The 18,212-nt window shown below is 36.2% G+C and overlaps 1 protein-coding gene across 1 annotated transcript; it reads left to right on the forward strand.

The window, feature by feature from the left end:
- The first annotated feature begins 446 nt into the window (after positions 1-446).
- On the forward strand, positions 447-17,925 carry rgs5a (regulator of G protein signaling 5a). Its single transcript, XM_083524156.1, has 5 exons — positions 447-600; positions 3,319-3,432; positions 6,747-6,808; positions 15,526-15,692; positions 16,271-17,925. The coding sequence occupies exons 1-5, from the start codon at positions 557-559 to the stop codon at positions 16,430-16,432; spliced, it is 549 nt and encodes a 182-aa protein (XP_083380282.1). The 5' UTR covers positions 447-556; the 3' UTR covers positions 16,433-17,925.
- The last annotated feature ends 287 nt before the right edge of the window (positions 17,926-18,212 follow it).

Raw genomic sequence — 18,212 nt, forward strand, 5'->3', positions numbered from 1 at the left:
TCTCTCTCTCTCTCTCTCTCTCTCTTTCTCTCTCTCTTTCTCTCTCTCTCTGTCTCTCTCTCTGTCTCTCTCTCTCTTGCTCTCTCTTTTTACATCATATATATGCACATATTTTATTTATTAATTATTTATCCAAACATCAGAGTTTATGATGTACACCAATTTCAGGCGTGTTTCTCTCTGTCCAGCTACAGTATCTTCAATGTAACTTCTACCAGATCTGAACCACTCCTGGCTCTAAAGATGAAACTGAACTGCAAGACGCTCAATCAGCATCATGTTTCTGATTTGGTATGAACTCAGAAAGTGTTCAGTCAATTTGTCCAGGGGTTTGAGGAAATTCAAGCTGCCCTGCACTTGTTGACATCTCCAGAGCACACACTCGGCTCTGGCGTAATCGTCAACTGCAAGTCAATTGGCTGTAGAACTGCTGGCTTCGATCCAATAAGTGGTCTCCTTATAACAGAGCGGAGCACAGAGACAAATTCAAAAAGGAAAAGGAAAAGCTCATGGTGGTGGATTAACCCTGTGAAGCCAGTACTAAAGAGTCCAAACCATGTGTAAAGGATTAGCTGCCCTGCCTCAGACATGTCTGGAGAGGTAAGCAGATAGATAACTGTGTTAAATGTGCTGGATTATACTTTCTGCTTCAAATTTAGGAAATAAATACAATAAAAAAAAATCTAGTGCAAATTTATAAGCAATACTAAACTGTTCTTGTCAGGAAATGAGTTTTTTCAAAGGTTTCTTGAACGCTCCATTGCGTAACACAGCTGAAATAACACTTGATAGAAATTAATCTCAGTAGTGGAATCAGAAATGCAAATAAAACTCTTTACTGTATTCCTCATTACTATAATCTCTGTATAATGCTGTGATTTGGAGAGGAAGTTGATGCTCTATGCTTTTTGAAAAAGTTTCATTATAACATTCATTCTAAAATAGCATTACATTTCTGCACTCTATCATTTAAGACTATATATTTTACTTCTGATGTATAACTTGTATAAGAAATAAAACTTATTCTTAAGTAGGACAATGCATTTTATTTCAACCTACGTTCCAAACCAAATCCTTTCTAGTATCCTGAATCAACATATTGTGCTTCTGCAATCATGTGAAAAGCAGGGATGTCTCAGTTACCATCCAGCATGAATGTTGTGAGAGCTGTAATAAAATTTAAGACTCACGTGTTTAAAATAACTGCCAAGCGTGATCAAAGGGGGAGTTTTCTCCTTCCATCTCCGCAAAGCACAAACTGGTATAGAGGGTCTGTTTTTAATAATGCAAGGTATGGTTTTAATAACACAGAGTGACAGAAACTTAAATTACCAAGTATAAAAAAAGGAATAAGCATGGCGGAGAAAGGAATTTGAACAGTGATGGTTTAGTCTTTCTCGTGTTAGTTTAGAGTGAGACAGAAAGCCTTTTCTGGTGTTTCAGAAATGCTTGACAAAAATGTACTGCTATGTGCTCTGGAAAAACAAAAGTAGTTTCCTCCTCTCATGATTTTTTACTGTTGATGCTTATTGGGATTGTTTAGAATAAAATGTTTCAGATGTTTGGATTAGGCTTAGTATTGGGCAAATGGAACCCTGGGGGTATAATAATAAAAAATAAAAATAATACAAATAATAATAATAATAATAATAATAATAATAATAATTATTATTATTATTATTATTATTATTATTATTATTATTATTATTATTATTATTATTTCTTAAACTTAATGTTGCTTAACAAACTGCAACAATTGTAAGAATTGTTTTCTTACCATCATTCTATCTTTCCTCCATTTTTTCTTTTTTACCATCATTCTTTGTTTATTTTCCAACCATTGTTCTTTCTTTCTTTCTTTCTTTCTTTCTTTCTTTCTTTCTTTCTTTCTTTCTTTCTTTCTTTTTCTTTCTTTCTTTCTTTCTTTCTTTCTTTCTTGTTTTTTTTCTTACTTATTTTCTTCCTTTTGCTTCCTTTTTTGTTTTTATCTTCCTTCCTGCCTTCCTTCCATCTACTTTTATTTTCTTTTTTATTTGATTTCTTCCCATTTTTTTCATACTCACTTAAAAACTTTCTTTTCTTCCTTCATTCCCTCTTTCCTTCTTTGCTTTTTTATATAAACACATACAACTAAATGCTTCCTTTCAATCATGAGCTCAAGTTACTCTTAGACTTTCACCTCTTCCCTCTGTACTGTAGGTTTTACCTCAGGTTATCAGGTTTCTTCCCACTTCCCCAAAACCTGCTAAGAGAATTGTATTGGTGACCCTAAAGTGCCTCCTAGGTGTGAATATGTACCCTGAAACCCTGTGCTGGCCTTCATTCCAGAGTGCATCCTGCCTTGCATTCAGTATTCATGAAACAGCCCCAACAGCCTCATTCTCAAGATGAATAAATGAATAAGAACACTTCATCTCGTTCAATATCAATCTGCATTGTCACTGTTGAAGAATTTCAGCCCACACTTCTGAGCAGAATTCTTTTTAGATTAGATAGACTGGCTGGGTTTTTTTTAACACCATTTCCTGTCCTATCTCATTATAGCTATTTAGTTCAAGTCAGGATTTCGACTAGGTCATTTCAATTCATTTTTGCCATGTGGATTTTGTTTTGTCTTTTGGATCATTGTTTTGCTGCATAACTTTTAACATTTATGTGGTACAGCACAGATTTCATGCTCCTTTCAACAATATGAGCACATCCAGCTCTGAGCAATGCATCTGCATAACTGTTTATCTGATGTTCTTAGTTTTAAGGCAGACATAAATGTCTTACATAAATGTCATATAAATATCATATTGTCCTAAAATGTTATGGCGAAAGGAATTGGTGTCATCCAGATGGTTTCGATTTTACCCTTGTTAATATTTATCTTGGTTAATTTGGTGGTTTTCCGCCATGCTACTCTCCCATGAATCCAATTTTTGGATCTTGCTCCCTTTCTATCTGTGGATTCTTCATACTGACCTTGGCTGAGGTTAAAGCAGCCTGAAGTTTCCTTGGGTGCTCTTTTGGGATCTTTGGTCACTTCCTGCATTAGTTGTTACTGCAGCCTTGGAGAAATCTTAGCCAACCAGACAGTCCTGGGAAGATTCATCACTGTTCTCTCTTTAGACATGATCGCTCTCCTTGCAGTTCCAAAACGATTTCATAAACCCTTTCCAGACAATGATTTTGACAGTTTTCTTATCTCATGTGGCTGCTGATAAGGTTCAGCATGAATGACTTCAATCAAGCTCAGATGTGTTCAATCAGCTGTGTTTACTCAGGCTTCCTGTAAATGCCATGTATGTATTTGTGTGTTTGGTATGGATCTAGGGCTAAAGGGATCAAGACTAAGTTGGGAACTCTGCTCCAAAAGCCAGATAATGCCATTGACCTCATCATCCCATACCCTGAAAAGCCGGAGAAGAAACCAGAAAAGCTTCAGAAGTGAGTCTCTCTTACTCTTCCGCTCCATCACACAGTATTATTACACCTACAATATTAATCTTCATTTACCTCTACCATTAATGGCCATGAAACAGCTGAATGTCAAATGAATAAACAAAGAAATGCACACATATAAATATATATAAATTTTTATTGTCCCAAAATGTTTTTCATTAAAACAATCCAGTTTCATACTAAAATGTCAGAATGATTCATGTCGGAAATAAGAGCCGCATCGGCAATAATGGCCCTTGCATATTATGTAATTTGTTATATCGACTAGGAATTTCCTCACAGAATAAAAAAGTAAATTTTACATGCAATCATTAAACAAATTTGTTTCACTTCTTGTTATTTTATGCCCAGAGGTTTTCGTGTGAGTTTAGGTCATACACATGAGACAAGGAACAAAATGTATTCATGTAAAGAAATCAAATTGAGTGTGGAAATAAATAAATATATCATGTGAAGGGTCTAAAAAGCACACGTAAATTTCATGCAAATGCTTGCAATTATACTTCAGGACTGAACACTGATGATGGAAGATGTACACCTTTCTTCAGTGTCATACTGTAAATTATGATAGTCGGTTGGAAAGCAGGAAATTAAAGCTCTGTCATTATCAATTTAATAAAACTGTATTGCCCCTAAGACATACACACAGCACTTTCACAGAACTAGTGCCTAAAGTCTGGACAATATTGACCCAATTTATCAATGTTCTAAATATTTATGTAAAAAAATATAAATACATCCTAAATACATTGGAGTCCAAAAATCTGTGAGCATTGGTCAAATTTGATATAATTTTCCATTTTCTTTTTTGATTTAATGTAACAATTTTCTAATTATATTATTCACAAAAACTTGAGTGAAACCTGGAGACTAGAAAAGTTCTATTTATATAGTAGACACCTTTTTTGCTCTAATCACAGCAAACATTTAATGAAATCCATCATTGTCTTGTCTGAACACATCCCAAAATAGAAGAGTTTAGGCATGAAGACAATCTGACCTCTTGTACAAAGCAATTAACATTTTACAAGCTTTTGCAAACAAATGTTCTCTTTCTTTGTTTGAAATACTTCAAACTTTTCAAACCTTCTGCTGAATTCAAATGAAAAACCAATCCCAGATTTCCAATGTGGTCTCAGACTTTTCAATCCCGCTGTACATTTGTAATCTATTTCCACATTGCTATCCTTTAAAATACAAATAAAATAAAATTTGCTCTGTACATGGAAATCAGATGCTCTTCACTATCAATCACAGAATCTGTAACAGTCCTTTTATTAGTACCAGACCTTTGAGAAAACGTGCAGTTCGAGGGACATTAGTTACAGTTGAAGAACAAATGAAAGAGAGATTGTGTGTTAGTCCATTATGCAATAAAGAAGAAGTGCCAAAGAATTGTTTATACCATAAAACACAAAAGTCAATGAAAAGCCAGTCTGCCCTTATGTAACTTTAAACATTTCCGGATGGATTGAATGTTCCAGGAGTGCTAGAAAGTGTTAATGATGACTTATTTGGGCATCTTGAAATCGACAAGCACCTGTGTATATTCAATTATACAGTGTTTGAAGTGTTTTGTGAAGAAAAATACTTCAATTCGAGGTGGTATCAAAAGGTTTTACTAACAAAGGTTTACGCACTATCACCTACAAAATAGTCCCCTTGCACAGCATTACAGCGCTCCCAGCATGATATGTCCGTGAAATATGTTTTTCTTTTTTTGTGCGAGTCAAGCGCCTTCTGCGATTCGTGCTCCATCTCTGCAACATTGTCAAAATGGCGACATTTAAGATGGATCTTCATATTCAGGAAGAGTGCAAAGTTCGCAGAAGCCAAATCTGGCTAGTAGAGTGAGTGCGGAAGTGAGATCATTTGGATTGTTTTCCGATGATCGTTATGCACAAGTTACTGAATGGTTTCGACATTTTCATGAGTTTAGCTATTTGGTCTTCCAGATCACTCTTCATCTTTCAGTCATGTTCTTCCACTGTTGAAACGTGCATGCCACTCAAAACACCTCAAACAACTTGTCGCAGCATGCCATATGTCAATTGTATGTCATAGCCAACGTCTATGTGGCAGATTTGCCCAGTTTCACACAAAATTTCACTTTGTTCCCTGTTCTAACCTGCTGTCCATGAGGACATCGCAGATGTGGTAACACACGTAGTCAGAACAGCACCAGTTAGCATTATTAGTCTCGAATTTTTTAATACCACCTTGTTTATTTTCTTTTGTACACAGAAGAGCAAACATTCCTTAGTAGCACTGTATATTTAACCATAAGTTATGTTTGGTGGTATATCATAGGTGCAATACTAATTTGTTTCAAATATGCTATATGGACAAATACGGACAAAAAAACAGTGTCAGCACAGACATATGTGGCTGTAGATGTTCTTACCCAAACTGTTACCATAATGGTGGAGGCACACAATAGGGCATCATTAGATGCAATAGCATTGAATTTTCCCTTTACTTTAATGAGGAGACCCAAACCTGTTCCAGCATGACAATGCACCTGTGAACAAAGCCAGCACCATGAAGTTATGCTTTACACAGGTTAAAGTTGAAGACCTCAACCCTACTGACATCATTCTAGAAAAGTGGCGGTTATTAGAAATATTATAATATTATATTGTATGTGTTATATATGTGAAATGGGATGTTCAAAAAACACACATATACTCACACACAAATGTATCCAAAACTTTAAAGTCTTAATGTATCAAAGCATGTCTAGAAAACTTACAGAGATGATGGTCCACATGTCAACCAGATAGATGAATCCTAATTACACAAGGAGCATCATGGAATAAAGGAAATCGCTCAGCAAATTGCCATTTACTGAAGTTAAGACTCAACTGATATAATTGTTATGTCCTAGAGGCTTCATGCAGTATTTGTAAGTTATATCTATTTAAGTATGAAAACTAATTGTACAGTATGTAATTATGGAAATTATAAGCTGTGTCACATCCAGCTCCATGCCATCAGTGATCCCCTACTCCCTTTTCATCACCCAAACACTTCTTAGTTACAGACTACAGTATATAACAGCAGTTTAATCTTTCCTTTAGCGAAAGTCGTGCAAACTTCAGAGTTCTAAAACGTGTACTTTTAAAAAAAAATTTATAGTTGACACATTTTGAAGGAGTCTACTTAGATGTTTACAGTTGCCTGAGTGTTACTTACAAATATGTCACTTATCAAAGTCTAAAATAAATGCACAGATTTGTCTAAATGAGATTCTGTGAGCTTTTACACTTTGATAATAACAGCTATTCATTGTTTTTCAGGCCAACCCCTGAAGAGGCTGCGCAGTGGCGTGAATCTCTGGATCGAGTTCTCACCAACAGCTGTAAGTACACAAGACCACCATCTCTGTTTCTTCCATTATTTATGTATATATGCGTTTAAAAAAATGCTTGTTTAAGGTCGAATGGCTGTCAATAAGGCTTGGTAAGCATCTTGGTTTGCAATTAGTATCACTGAGTGGTCATCAAAAGCATTTTTTCAATTACTTTCATATTACCCAAAAATTTTATATAAAATGTATGTAAATAAATTGATTAACACTAAATATGATCCTACCTTCCAATTCTACCAAAACATTTAAACAATTAAAGGAGATATCACAGAGAAAACCACAGAGAAAAAACATTCACAAGTGAACAGCCAAAACACTGCCATGATTCATTATTAGACTAAAATAAGATAAATGATCATGGGCCAAATGTCAGAAAAACTGGAAAAAAAAAAAAAAAAAGCGAATGAGAAATAGAATGGTGTAATTGGTATTGAAAATATGTCAGCACTTCATTTTTTAACAAGATAGCCATCTTAGTCCAAAGTTCTTGAGTAGAATGTGCCAAGCAGCATGACAGGTTTCAAATAAATTGTACCAGTAATAGTACAAGGCATTTATGTTCTATTCTAGAGAGACTGAATGATGTACGGATCCAATATTGTCCTGAAAGATCCAATATCTAATAATATCCAATATCAATTAAATGTTATAAAGTTTAACTGCATGTTGTGGATTTTAAAAATAAGTAGAAAAGCAGTATTGTGGGCCCATCCAATACTTTCAAAGAGAGCAATTATGCTGCCAAAGTTGCACAATGAGATGATGGATATAGTTATTAAGAAAGCATGTACATCAAGGAGAGTGGCTTCTTTACCCAGAAGTGGCAGCCCAGATCTGGGTTAAAAGACCAATGGAGAGTGGACAAAAATACAAATGAAAACAAGAGTGGTGGAGTCAATACCTCTGTAATTGTTGTTCTCCCTGTCAGAATCTGACAGCCTGTTGTAGAAATACAATATAGCCTACAACCGGATGTGAACTTTGGTATAGCCTGTAATCAGCAACATTCTGTTCCAAATAGCAAAGAAAGTACAAAAATCTTAGAATGTATTGTTGGCCAGATCATTCTTGGTTGACCTTGGTCCTATTACTCAATTTAGTGAATCAGTCAACTAATCTTACACTACAAATCATTTTTGTTTGCCAAATCGCATAAATTTTAATGTAAGATTTAGCAACCCTGCCCAGTCTCCTGTGTCTATGATTTTGGTTCTTGCACAACAGGCTTGGATGTTAGAATCAAGTTTACTGAACATGGGACATTGCCTGATTCCCAAGATCCTGACTTTGCGTCAAAGAATTTTAAGCAGGAAAAGGTTACCATCTACAAGGAAAGTTGGACAGAATGTGGCAGCCATGGTTGCACACCATAGCACAATGGATTGTATATCTGGGGTGTCATAAGCTTATACCTGCTTTTCTATAGGAATGAATGTGCTTCTGTGTATAATGATCCCTGAGGAACCCACTATAAATGAGAGCCACCTATAGACGACTATAAAGGATGCTGAAAAAAGTAGTCATTTTGGCTAAACGAGTTGGGAAGTTATACTGTATGCTTTGACAGAACGTTTGCCTTGCATGCACTGGTGGCCCATTGACTCTGGGATGAGCTTTTGGTTGAATCTGTTCAATTCAATTTAATTTCCATAGCTCTTTTTACAATGGACATTGTCTTAAAGCAGCTTTACAAAATTTAAGAATTATAGAACAAAAACTTTAAATGACTGTGGCAAGGAAAACCTCCAATGGATGGTATGAGGAAGAAACCTTGAGAAGAACCAGACTTAAAAGGGAAACCCATCCTAATTTGGGTGACACCAGTAGTGTGATTATAAATCAATAAAAACTATAAAAACATTAGAGAGTGAGAAGCATCATGAGCACTTGATTGTGTGATTATGAGTAATGTCCTTTTTACAGTCTGTTTGAGTTGTAGAACCAGGCAGGGCTGGACAGAAACAAAAAATCTTTGCCCAAGACCGCCCCACTACATACATACGATCACAAATACAACCCATATTTGCACGGCCTTGAATATAAATACCAGATCCTATTATATAAAAGCACTATTATAAAACTATAATCCACGCTGATGACATCCATCTTGTGTGTGCGTGTGTTTGAGGGGGAAAGAGAAGAGACATGATAAATTGTTGATAAGTGCCACCACCACCACTATCATCATCAGCAACGGCAGCTGATGAAGGTCCTGCTGCAGCAGAAAACGTCTGTTATTTGCACACATTTTGCAGCGTCTGTCTGAGGGGCCTGTTCATTTTTTTCACAAAAGATGTGATTTGGTCAGCCCAATTTCAATTAAGAAAAGAAATAATGGGCTGCTGATTAAATGTCTAATGGGTTGTTTTGTCTGTAAAAAACCCAAGCTGACTTTTTTGACAAATACATTACACCGCCACAAGGACCCCAGCGTTATCAACTAATTAAACAGAAAAAGAATAGACTGAAAAGAGTTTTATGGGCCAATCAGACAAAAAGGTAAGCAGGCACAGATGGGAAAATGTCCCATCTGCCAAATGACAAGTCCACCCCTGGAACCAGGTGTCCCTGAGCAAAACATTTGCTCAACATCTGAGTTCATTTCAGATTCACCACCAACTCCTCTGTGCTGGAGTCATGTCCAAATGTTTATGTTATTTTATTTTTTTTAAAGTTAGTTTAACTCCAATGTCTGAGATATGTCACCACATTTCTACCAAACAATTTAGGGAATCAATCAAATAACATTCTATCATTCAATAAATGAGACCCTGCGGAGTATTTTACTCCCTATGGTGTTATTTAGACTGGACAGTGGCTATCTAAGTCTGCCTTGTCCTCCTGCCTCAAAGGAAAAGCATTGGGGATTCCTTGTCTAAACAAAGACTAGCATACTGCATGGCAGATGTCACAACACAAGACTTATAATGGGCTGAACAACCAGAATACTTTGACATGCCACTCCCCTTGGGCACTATTTACAGGAATTATCAGCCCATGCCAGTGTATTGAGAAATAAGCCGCTCACATCTGCATGCATAAATTTGAACGCTGTTTGTAGCTTTTGGATGATGATGTTGCTCTGGCCCAAACAGTGTTTTTGCACTGCAAAAAAAACCACAAAAAAGTCACAAGGTCATTTCGAACTGATGATCTTCTACTTTACAGACTTTCATGAAAACTTAAAATTTGCATAAACATCTTGCTGTTGCATATATATATATATATATATATATATAAATGGAGTTTTGAATAGGCATAGTGACATTTAAAGGTCATTGTACACAAAGTGTATCTTAAGCTTCTTATTATAAAACCACACAAAATAAGTTATCATTATTCAGGACCGTGGATTCAGCCTAATGTGAAAATTGTAAATGTCAAAAATTGGGGCTAAATGGCTATTAGCATAGCTATGGGAGTATAAAGAAATGCATAAAGTTGTTCTGAGGGTTTTAAAGTAAACAACACCGTGAGGAAAACGTTTTAATGTCACATTTATTTTGTTACTTTGCAATAAGCTTTTCAAGACAGTGAGATGGTTGATTATTTTCTAGCACTCTACCTGTGTGAAGTGGGATACAAATGAAAAATTGCAGTTGATTGATGAGTAACAAGCCAGAAGCCTGGAAAGATATAAGAGTGTGATTTCACCAGGCATCACAGACAAACACTTTCAGGTACACATCAACCTTTATTCCTGTAACTGGGGAAGGACATGCAGGGTAGAGAGGTACGTTCAGAGATGTGTAAGGAAAAGCAGTAAAAGAGATGTTTTGATGCGTCACATGAAATTAAAGAGGGAGACAAGGAGACAAGAAGACATTGACATTCGTAGTTGATTTTTTTACTACCGTGTGCAACAAAGTTCTGAAACAGAAAAAGTTTGATTGGCAGATGTGGTATATTTTTTAGGATCTGCCAGTATGGCTTAGTTTGAATTCAGAGGGGTCTCTTTTTTTTATTTCTAGCAGGCCCTATAGTCGTTAAATAGGCTATATTTTTTCCACAGACTGCAAGGTGCACTGCACAATTTGAGCATTTGTCATGTCCATCATCTCATTAAATTGGGGCATTGCAGCCCCAAAAACTTGGCATTGAGCCCCGAAATACAGATAAGTGGGCAAGGTTGAAAGAAATCCACACTTTAAACATTTTTTAAGTCAGTGACAAATATTGGAAAAAACTAATTGCACACCCACACAAACACTATTATTAATATAATTCACTATACTGCATTCTCCTTGACTCCTGAATGCAATCGAATTGGAATTCCCACCCAGGTGCATTCCTACCTCCTGCACATTGTACCCAGGATTGGTTCCAGATTCACCTCAACTCTGACCAAGATAAATTGGATACTCTTAAAATGATGCTTCAGAAAGATTTCTCTGTGCTCACTTATTGTATTGCTTTCAGTTTCAGCTTTTATCTATTCCTTGGCAAAAGAAGAATGGGAAACAGGATGAACAGGATGTAACTACAGCCTTTTATAAGCAAAACAAATGAGGTCAAGGTCACAAAGTGATGACTGCGAGTACTCAATGAGGAAAGAGCACAATGGAAAACTACACTAATGTACTAAGTAAACCTTGGTGGTCCACAATATATGGTGCTACAATAAAATATTCCAAATAAATATTCAATTTATTTATTTAATTTTTTTGCAGTTGGGGATGTTTTCTCACTTAGATGATTAAAAATACTCTGCATGACTGTTTCCTTTTTATACAGCAGTGCACTTCTAGGACATGGCCCTTGACTGCTAAGTAGCAGAAGTCAAACTGTTGAATTCCAGCTGTCATGTCAGTCTCCAGAGAGATTGTTTCACATTACTTTGTGGGAATTGGGATTTGTCTAATTAATTGTTTCTCCATTTTAATGTATCCATGCTTCCTCTATGGACCACCAGGATTTAAAAAGACCTCCTTACTAAGGACCTTGTGCTGTCGAGAAAAGTAGCAAAAATGTGCTTGGTGTTTTTTTTTTATTATTTGCTGAATCATTGATTTAACCTTTTTAGATTAATAGTGATTGTGGATAAACAGAAGTAAAATTATTTTTTTTATTAAATATTTTAGTAACAAAAAAGGTTTCTGTGAAAAATAGAATTGTGTTTGTCCTCATAATTTTGCAAACTAGAATATGACATTTCCTGAAAAAAATGTGAGTAGTGCTTGCCGGTACAAAACTCGACATCAGGTGTGCGTGTTTTTTAGTGCCGACCGTGTTTTCGGTGGCGACCGCGACTGTACTCGGGAAGGACGAGCGTTTCGATACCACGCATGCCTGTTATTGCCCTTGTTTTCCGAGGGGGCAGGGCCAGTGACGCCCCGTGTTGTCATCACGAGACCCTGCGTTTGACTCCCCTCGCTGTGCCAAGCGTTTAGATGTGTCTGTCACAAGAGTTTTGCCATTTTTAATTTTTTTCTTATTTTTTGCGTGTTCTTGCGGTAAGCTAAATAGGTTTGCTCGGTGGCCGTGGGTGTGGCCTATGTCATCACATGATGGTGAAAATTCACCTGTGAAAATTCACCTGTGGTTCAACTCCCACCACCGAGTGTTTTGACATATAGCACAGTTTCCGGGCGGCTAATGGCCGGGGCATGGCTTTAGGTGACGTCACGTGGCGTCACTACATTACCCACAGTGCAACTCCCTATGCTGGGCTGAGTCCGTTGATGTCCCTTTCCTGTATTTTTTCACCCCGCCCACTTTGTTGCCCCCACCCCCCTTCCCCCCTATTCAGTGTGGCATTATAGCATTTCTTATAATGCAATTCTCCCCACCGGCCTGTTCGGATTGATTTATAGCATGCCTGGGGTCTGTGGGCTTTGCCCCAGCTAGTTCACTCTGTGTGTCAATGTATGTGTATTGCTGTTTCCACATTCATTTCTGTGGGGGTAATTAATTGCCCCCTACCCTTCATTCCCGGGGTTATAGATGAATGCAGGGTGTACGGGCATGATCTGCTCGCCACCCCGGACGAGAGGATACGTTGTACGAGCGTGTGGGGCGAACGCCGGCCAAACCGTGGTGGGTCGGATTTCCTTTTTTATTCATTTTCTATGGAGGCCAGAATGATGCAGAATTCCCAGAATTCTGAGAAGGTCCGGGGTTCAAGGGGCATATGATTGTGACCCGCTGCAGACTCCCTACGAGTGGATATGCCATATGTGCATGTAGGACACTCAAGGGCCGAGATATGACGCACAAACTTTCTGCCCCATTCATTTTCTATGAGGAAACAAATGCGCTTTTTGGTCACGTAATCGAAAACGGCCAGGGCAAATCCTTAGAGAAAAAAAAAGCACACCTCCCCTGAACAGGTCTCTAGATTTGAGACTAGTTACAAGCCAAAAATTTTGCACCACTAAATATAGATTTATTTGACAGCAGGAGATAAAAGGATAGCAGAGCATTCATAACAAATTTGTCCAACAGTAAAAACTATCATTAAAAATGAAAGAAACATTTGGAGATGAATGAAATGACTGAAGTGACATTCACAAAATGTCATTATGTCAAAATGTCACTATTTATATAGTCACATAGACCATTCTTTTTTAAAGTAAAGGAACATCTCAGAAACCTTATTGGCATTTAATGATATGTCTTTCAAAGCAATATTGATATCAGACTTCTCACATTGGCTATGAATGTATATTTTAATTAAGCTTTTAAATGAACCTCCAATGTTCTCCAAAAAGCTCTGTTATTAACTGACATCAGCACCATCAAAAAACAACAATAATTAATTACAGAATGCTGGTGGATACACACAGAGGCATCATACAGCCAACATGAATCCAAAGCTTTCATAAAACCTCGGCATATAAGCCTATTAATCATTTTATACTAAAAATTATATTCACACATTTAAAAACTTTACAACATACAATATATGTGCAAAAAAAATTTTTGCCAACCTGACTATAAGATTCCCATCATCCCATCCATTTCCACAATTAGCCCTTATTCCATAATCTTAGATGATGTTCCACTAGATTTTAGAACATTCTTATGGAGATTTGTGCTTATTCAGCAGTCAGCATTCCAATTCATCCCAAAGGTGTTCAATAGGATTGTGAGCAGGCCACTTAAAATCTTTTATTCCACCCCATGTAAAGCATATCTTCATGTAGCTGGTTTGGGTCTCCTAGTTCAAGTTCAACTCAAGACATCATGGACAGCTCTCTTGTGTGTTTGATTGGACTTTGCTTGTTTTGCCTGTTCCAGTATACTATATCTAATCCACCACTACCTGGCTGATAAATGTGAATATAACAACACTAAGGGACTCTGGAAAACTCTTTCTTAAACCCACCTTGTTATTTTATCCTAACAAAATATCACTTTCTTATTATAAAAGTGAAATCCTTTAACATAACTGAAAAACTGAGTTGTATGACTGGACTGTGCTCTACTCGGTCCGTGGGTCAATTGTTACATAACTTACATTATTTGCATTTTATTTATTTTCTGAATCTGAATAATTTTTTATTTTGGAAAATTACAGGATTCTCTCCAGCACATCTGTCTATGACTCACTCTTGATGCATGTCATGATGCCTCGGTCACATGTCTTACCTCCATCCTCTACCTTCTTAAAGGGGCTCCGGCCGCTACCACATAATACATTACCGCTAAATTAAAACCCCCAAGCGAGCAAAATGAACAACACAGTGGATTCACAATTATTATTATATTTAGAAAATACCAGTTTTTATGGTCGTATCATTTTATTTTGTTGTATTTACCCACCACACCTTAAAGGCCGGTCCGTGAAAATATTGTCTGACATTAAACCGGTCCGTGGCGCAAAAAAAATAAATAATTGGGGACCACTGATGTATAACATTTAGTGTATTTTTATTTACAAACTATTGTGAATGCTATTGTTTATGTGTCAATGCAAAAGCAATGGAAAATTATTGAAATTTTTATTCAGGGTTTTTTTAAATAAAGAAACATTTTATTTGTACACACCCAACCCTGAGTATAATAATGACATACATTTTAACAATGGCCATTTTTACAAAGCAGATTCACAGAAATAATAATAATAATAATAATAATAATAATAATAATAATAATAATAATAATAATAATAATAATAATAATTTGAAATGAATAAATTAATCTATATACATTCAAATGGCATTCTCTAAATGAATTGTAAAGTAAAGCTACGTTTGCATGCACATAATATCTGAAAAGTATTTATTGAGATCAGCTGGTCTCCTGCAGAACACTGTAATGGAACACAGTCATAGTGAACGGGGCTTTGAATGCCTGTGAAGACAAATACATTTAGAAAGACAAAATAAATGCCTTTGCTTGTAGTGTTATTTTTTATGTTGTTATTGCCTGTCAGACCATTTTGTTTTCTGCCTAAATTGTAATTAAATCCGGTGCACTCTGCAGACAAGCATTCAATCTACTTCAAGCAAATTGAAGGTTACAGCCATGGTTTTTAAAGAAAACATCGCAATACAATAAAATCCTTTTTTCCCCCTCATCTAATTGTAGTCAGTCACTCCAAGCAATGATTTTTGCACAGATCACTGAATAGGCACGTGTGCACGGAATTGGAGTGGAGTGTGGCGGGAAATGTGTGAATAAACCATAATGAGATATTCCTGAAATGTTTAATGCAAGTGCCTACATTAGTATAAAGTGCTTTCTGACATTCTTTTTTCATGCAGATGGACTCGCTACATTCAAGAGTTTCTTGAGATCTGAGTTCAGCGAGGAGAATGTTGAGTTCTGGTTGGCTTGCAAGGATTTTAAGAAGACCAAATCACCACTGAAAATGTCCACCAAGGCCAAGAAGATTTATGAAGACTTTATTCAGACTGGAGGACACAAAGAGGTTGGTAAATTTATACTCATGAACGATGAAATGCTTGTGCTTGTGGTCACCTCTGAAAAGTCCAGTCAGAGGTGTAGTGTGAAAAGAATTTGCCCATCTCTTCATCTGTAAACATTTTCATACTCACTAGATGTTCTGGTTTAATTGGCCTCCTATAAGATTAACACAGATTCATCATCTGATCCAGTTCTTCTCTGGTCACCTGGGAGTGTGGAAATGTTCCTCTCTATTGTCTTCGACATCCAATTTACTCTTATTATTGTCAAGTGTGAGACTTTACTCAAAGTCAAAAATTGTTGTAGGTCAAAAGTTGGGAAGACACAAAGAGAGTTTTATTTCCTGTCATTGGAAGTAATCCAACATTCTATAAATAAATGGAGTTAATTTCATGTTTGTCTAATCCGCTATAATCCTATTCCTATTGTCATTCTGTAAACAACCTGAATTTTAATGAATGTCTGAAACTGCATTCTGTTTGGAAGTTAATTGCATTAATCTCCTTTCTAATCTTGTAATCATTTTCCCCAAGTGACAAACCCCCCCCTGCTATAACATCCTCAATGTTCTTCACTCTGCAGGTGAACATTGATCATTTCACCAAAGACGTGACTCTAAGGAACCTGGTTGACCTTTCTCCTGCCACCTTTGACCTGGCTCAGAGCCGCATCTACAACCTGATGGAGAAGGATTCTTTCGGCCGCTTCCTCAAAACTGAGCAATACCTAGAGCTCATCAAGTAAACCAAAGAAGTTATTCAGCTGTAGGGAGACAACAACTCAAAACATCCTTAGTAGTATTGATTTGGCAACCATTTTCAATCCACTATTAGTCCACGTTTATGAATCCAATTTTTATTCGTTAGTTATTTCATAGATAATGATGGAGCTTCAAAATCTGAGTCGAGAAATCTCATTAAAAAGATACAAAAGCCAAACTGTCTCCCTAACAGCATTGATAAAAAACTTGATGATGACAAAAAGACCAGTTATTCAATCAACCAATGTTTTGCCATTAAAATAAAATAAATCGAATTGTTCTTATGCATATTGCTCAAAGTACCGTTCACCGTTTGTGTTTGCATAACCTGTTAGCTGGGATGGATTTTAAATTCTATGTCTGCGAAATAAAATGGAAAATCCTAGTCAGCCTAATTCCCACTTGTAATTCATTAGACCTGACAAGTGTCTCATGTTTGTGAAGAGGGGACATCCTGGCCGCAGAGACGCAGATCTGAGCACGGCGTCTGCTGTAAAGTGAGATACGGCTGGTGTGGGGACGGGAGCGAATCACAAGTGCTTTTTCTTGGAAATGTCCACATTAATGTTAACACTCATATATAAAAGCAATGGAGGGTTGGGGATTGGGGAGGGGGGATACACTTAAGCCCTAAAAAGGCCCACCATCATTCACAGTAATAGAAAAGAGGGACGTGTTTAAATGCACCGAGTCTCTGGGAAAAGCCAGGAAGCACGCTTGTTGTGGTGTGTACGTTGCTAAGATGGGAAAATCAAGTAGGAGTGGATCTCCATAGAGCATTGGATAACTTACAAAGGGAACGCTTTTCCAAGAACGTATAAAGGATCAAGGAGGAAAAAAAGTAAAGCAAAACCCAATGATGAGTCTGTTTAAGTCAAGATCGTTAAAATCATGGATATTATTATTATTATTATTATTATTATTATTATTATTATTATTATTATTATTATAATTAATGAACACATGACTATTGCCCATTGCATGTTACCTAAATTTGTCCTATGTATGAAATATTTCCCTTATTAAACTTTGCATGTGTGAATCTCACAATATGCACTTACAATATACTATTGCATGTTTTTTGTTGTTGTTTTTTCACCATATTATTGTGCATTTAAAACATATATAGCATATAGCAATATATGCAGCAATAGGTGGTCCATAAGTCCTTATTGTTATGCCACAGAAACAAAACTATTAGAACACTGCAGGTCAGAAAATCTTTAATTGTTTGACATTCTTTTTTAAAGTTTATAAGAAAATTCTATTGTTTTTTTTTTTTATTGTTGTTTTGTTTTTTGAACATTGGGAAAGAAAGTTCATTTCCTCAGCCAAAATGAAATCAAATTAAATTGTAATGGCTCCTAAGGACTTATAGTGCACCTTATTTAAAAGTCAATTCAATCCTATACGTTTGTATGTACTAATGTAGCCACACATAAAAATGTATAAGTGCATTAAAAGTTGTGAACACCTATTTATTTTTTCAGAAGTAAATAACTTTTGCTTTTTCAGGATTCACAATTTAAATTTTTTTTTTGGTGAATACACATGCTGAGGAGCGTGAAATATATAATATATATATATATATATATATATATATATATATATATATATATATATATATATATATATATATATATATATATATATATATATATAGGATCATTAGTCAAAAAAGTAATGACTTATATCAAGGGCAGCTGGGGCAAATATGCTAGCGGGAATAACACCCTTCTGCTATACTATTTATACCAGAACCAA

This window comes from Silurus aristotelis (assembly GCF_946808225.1).
Source record: "Silurus aristotelis genome assembly, chromosome: 2".
Taxonomy (NCBI): Eukaryota; Metazoa; Chordata; class Actinopteri; order Siluriformes; family Siluridae; genus Silurus; species Silurus aristotelis.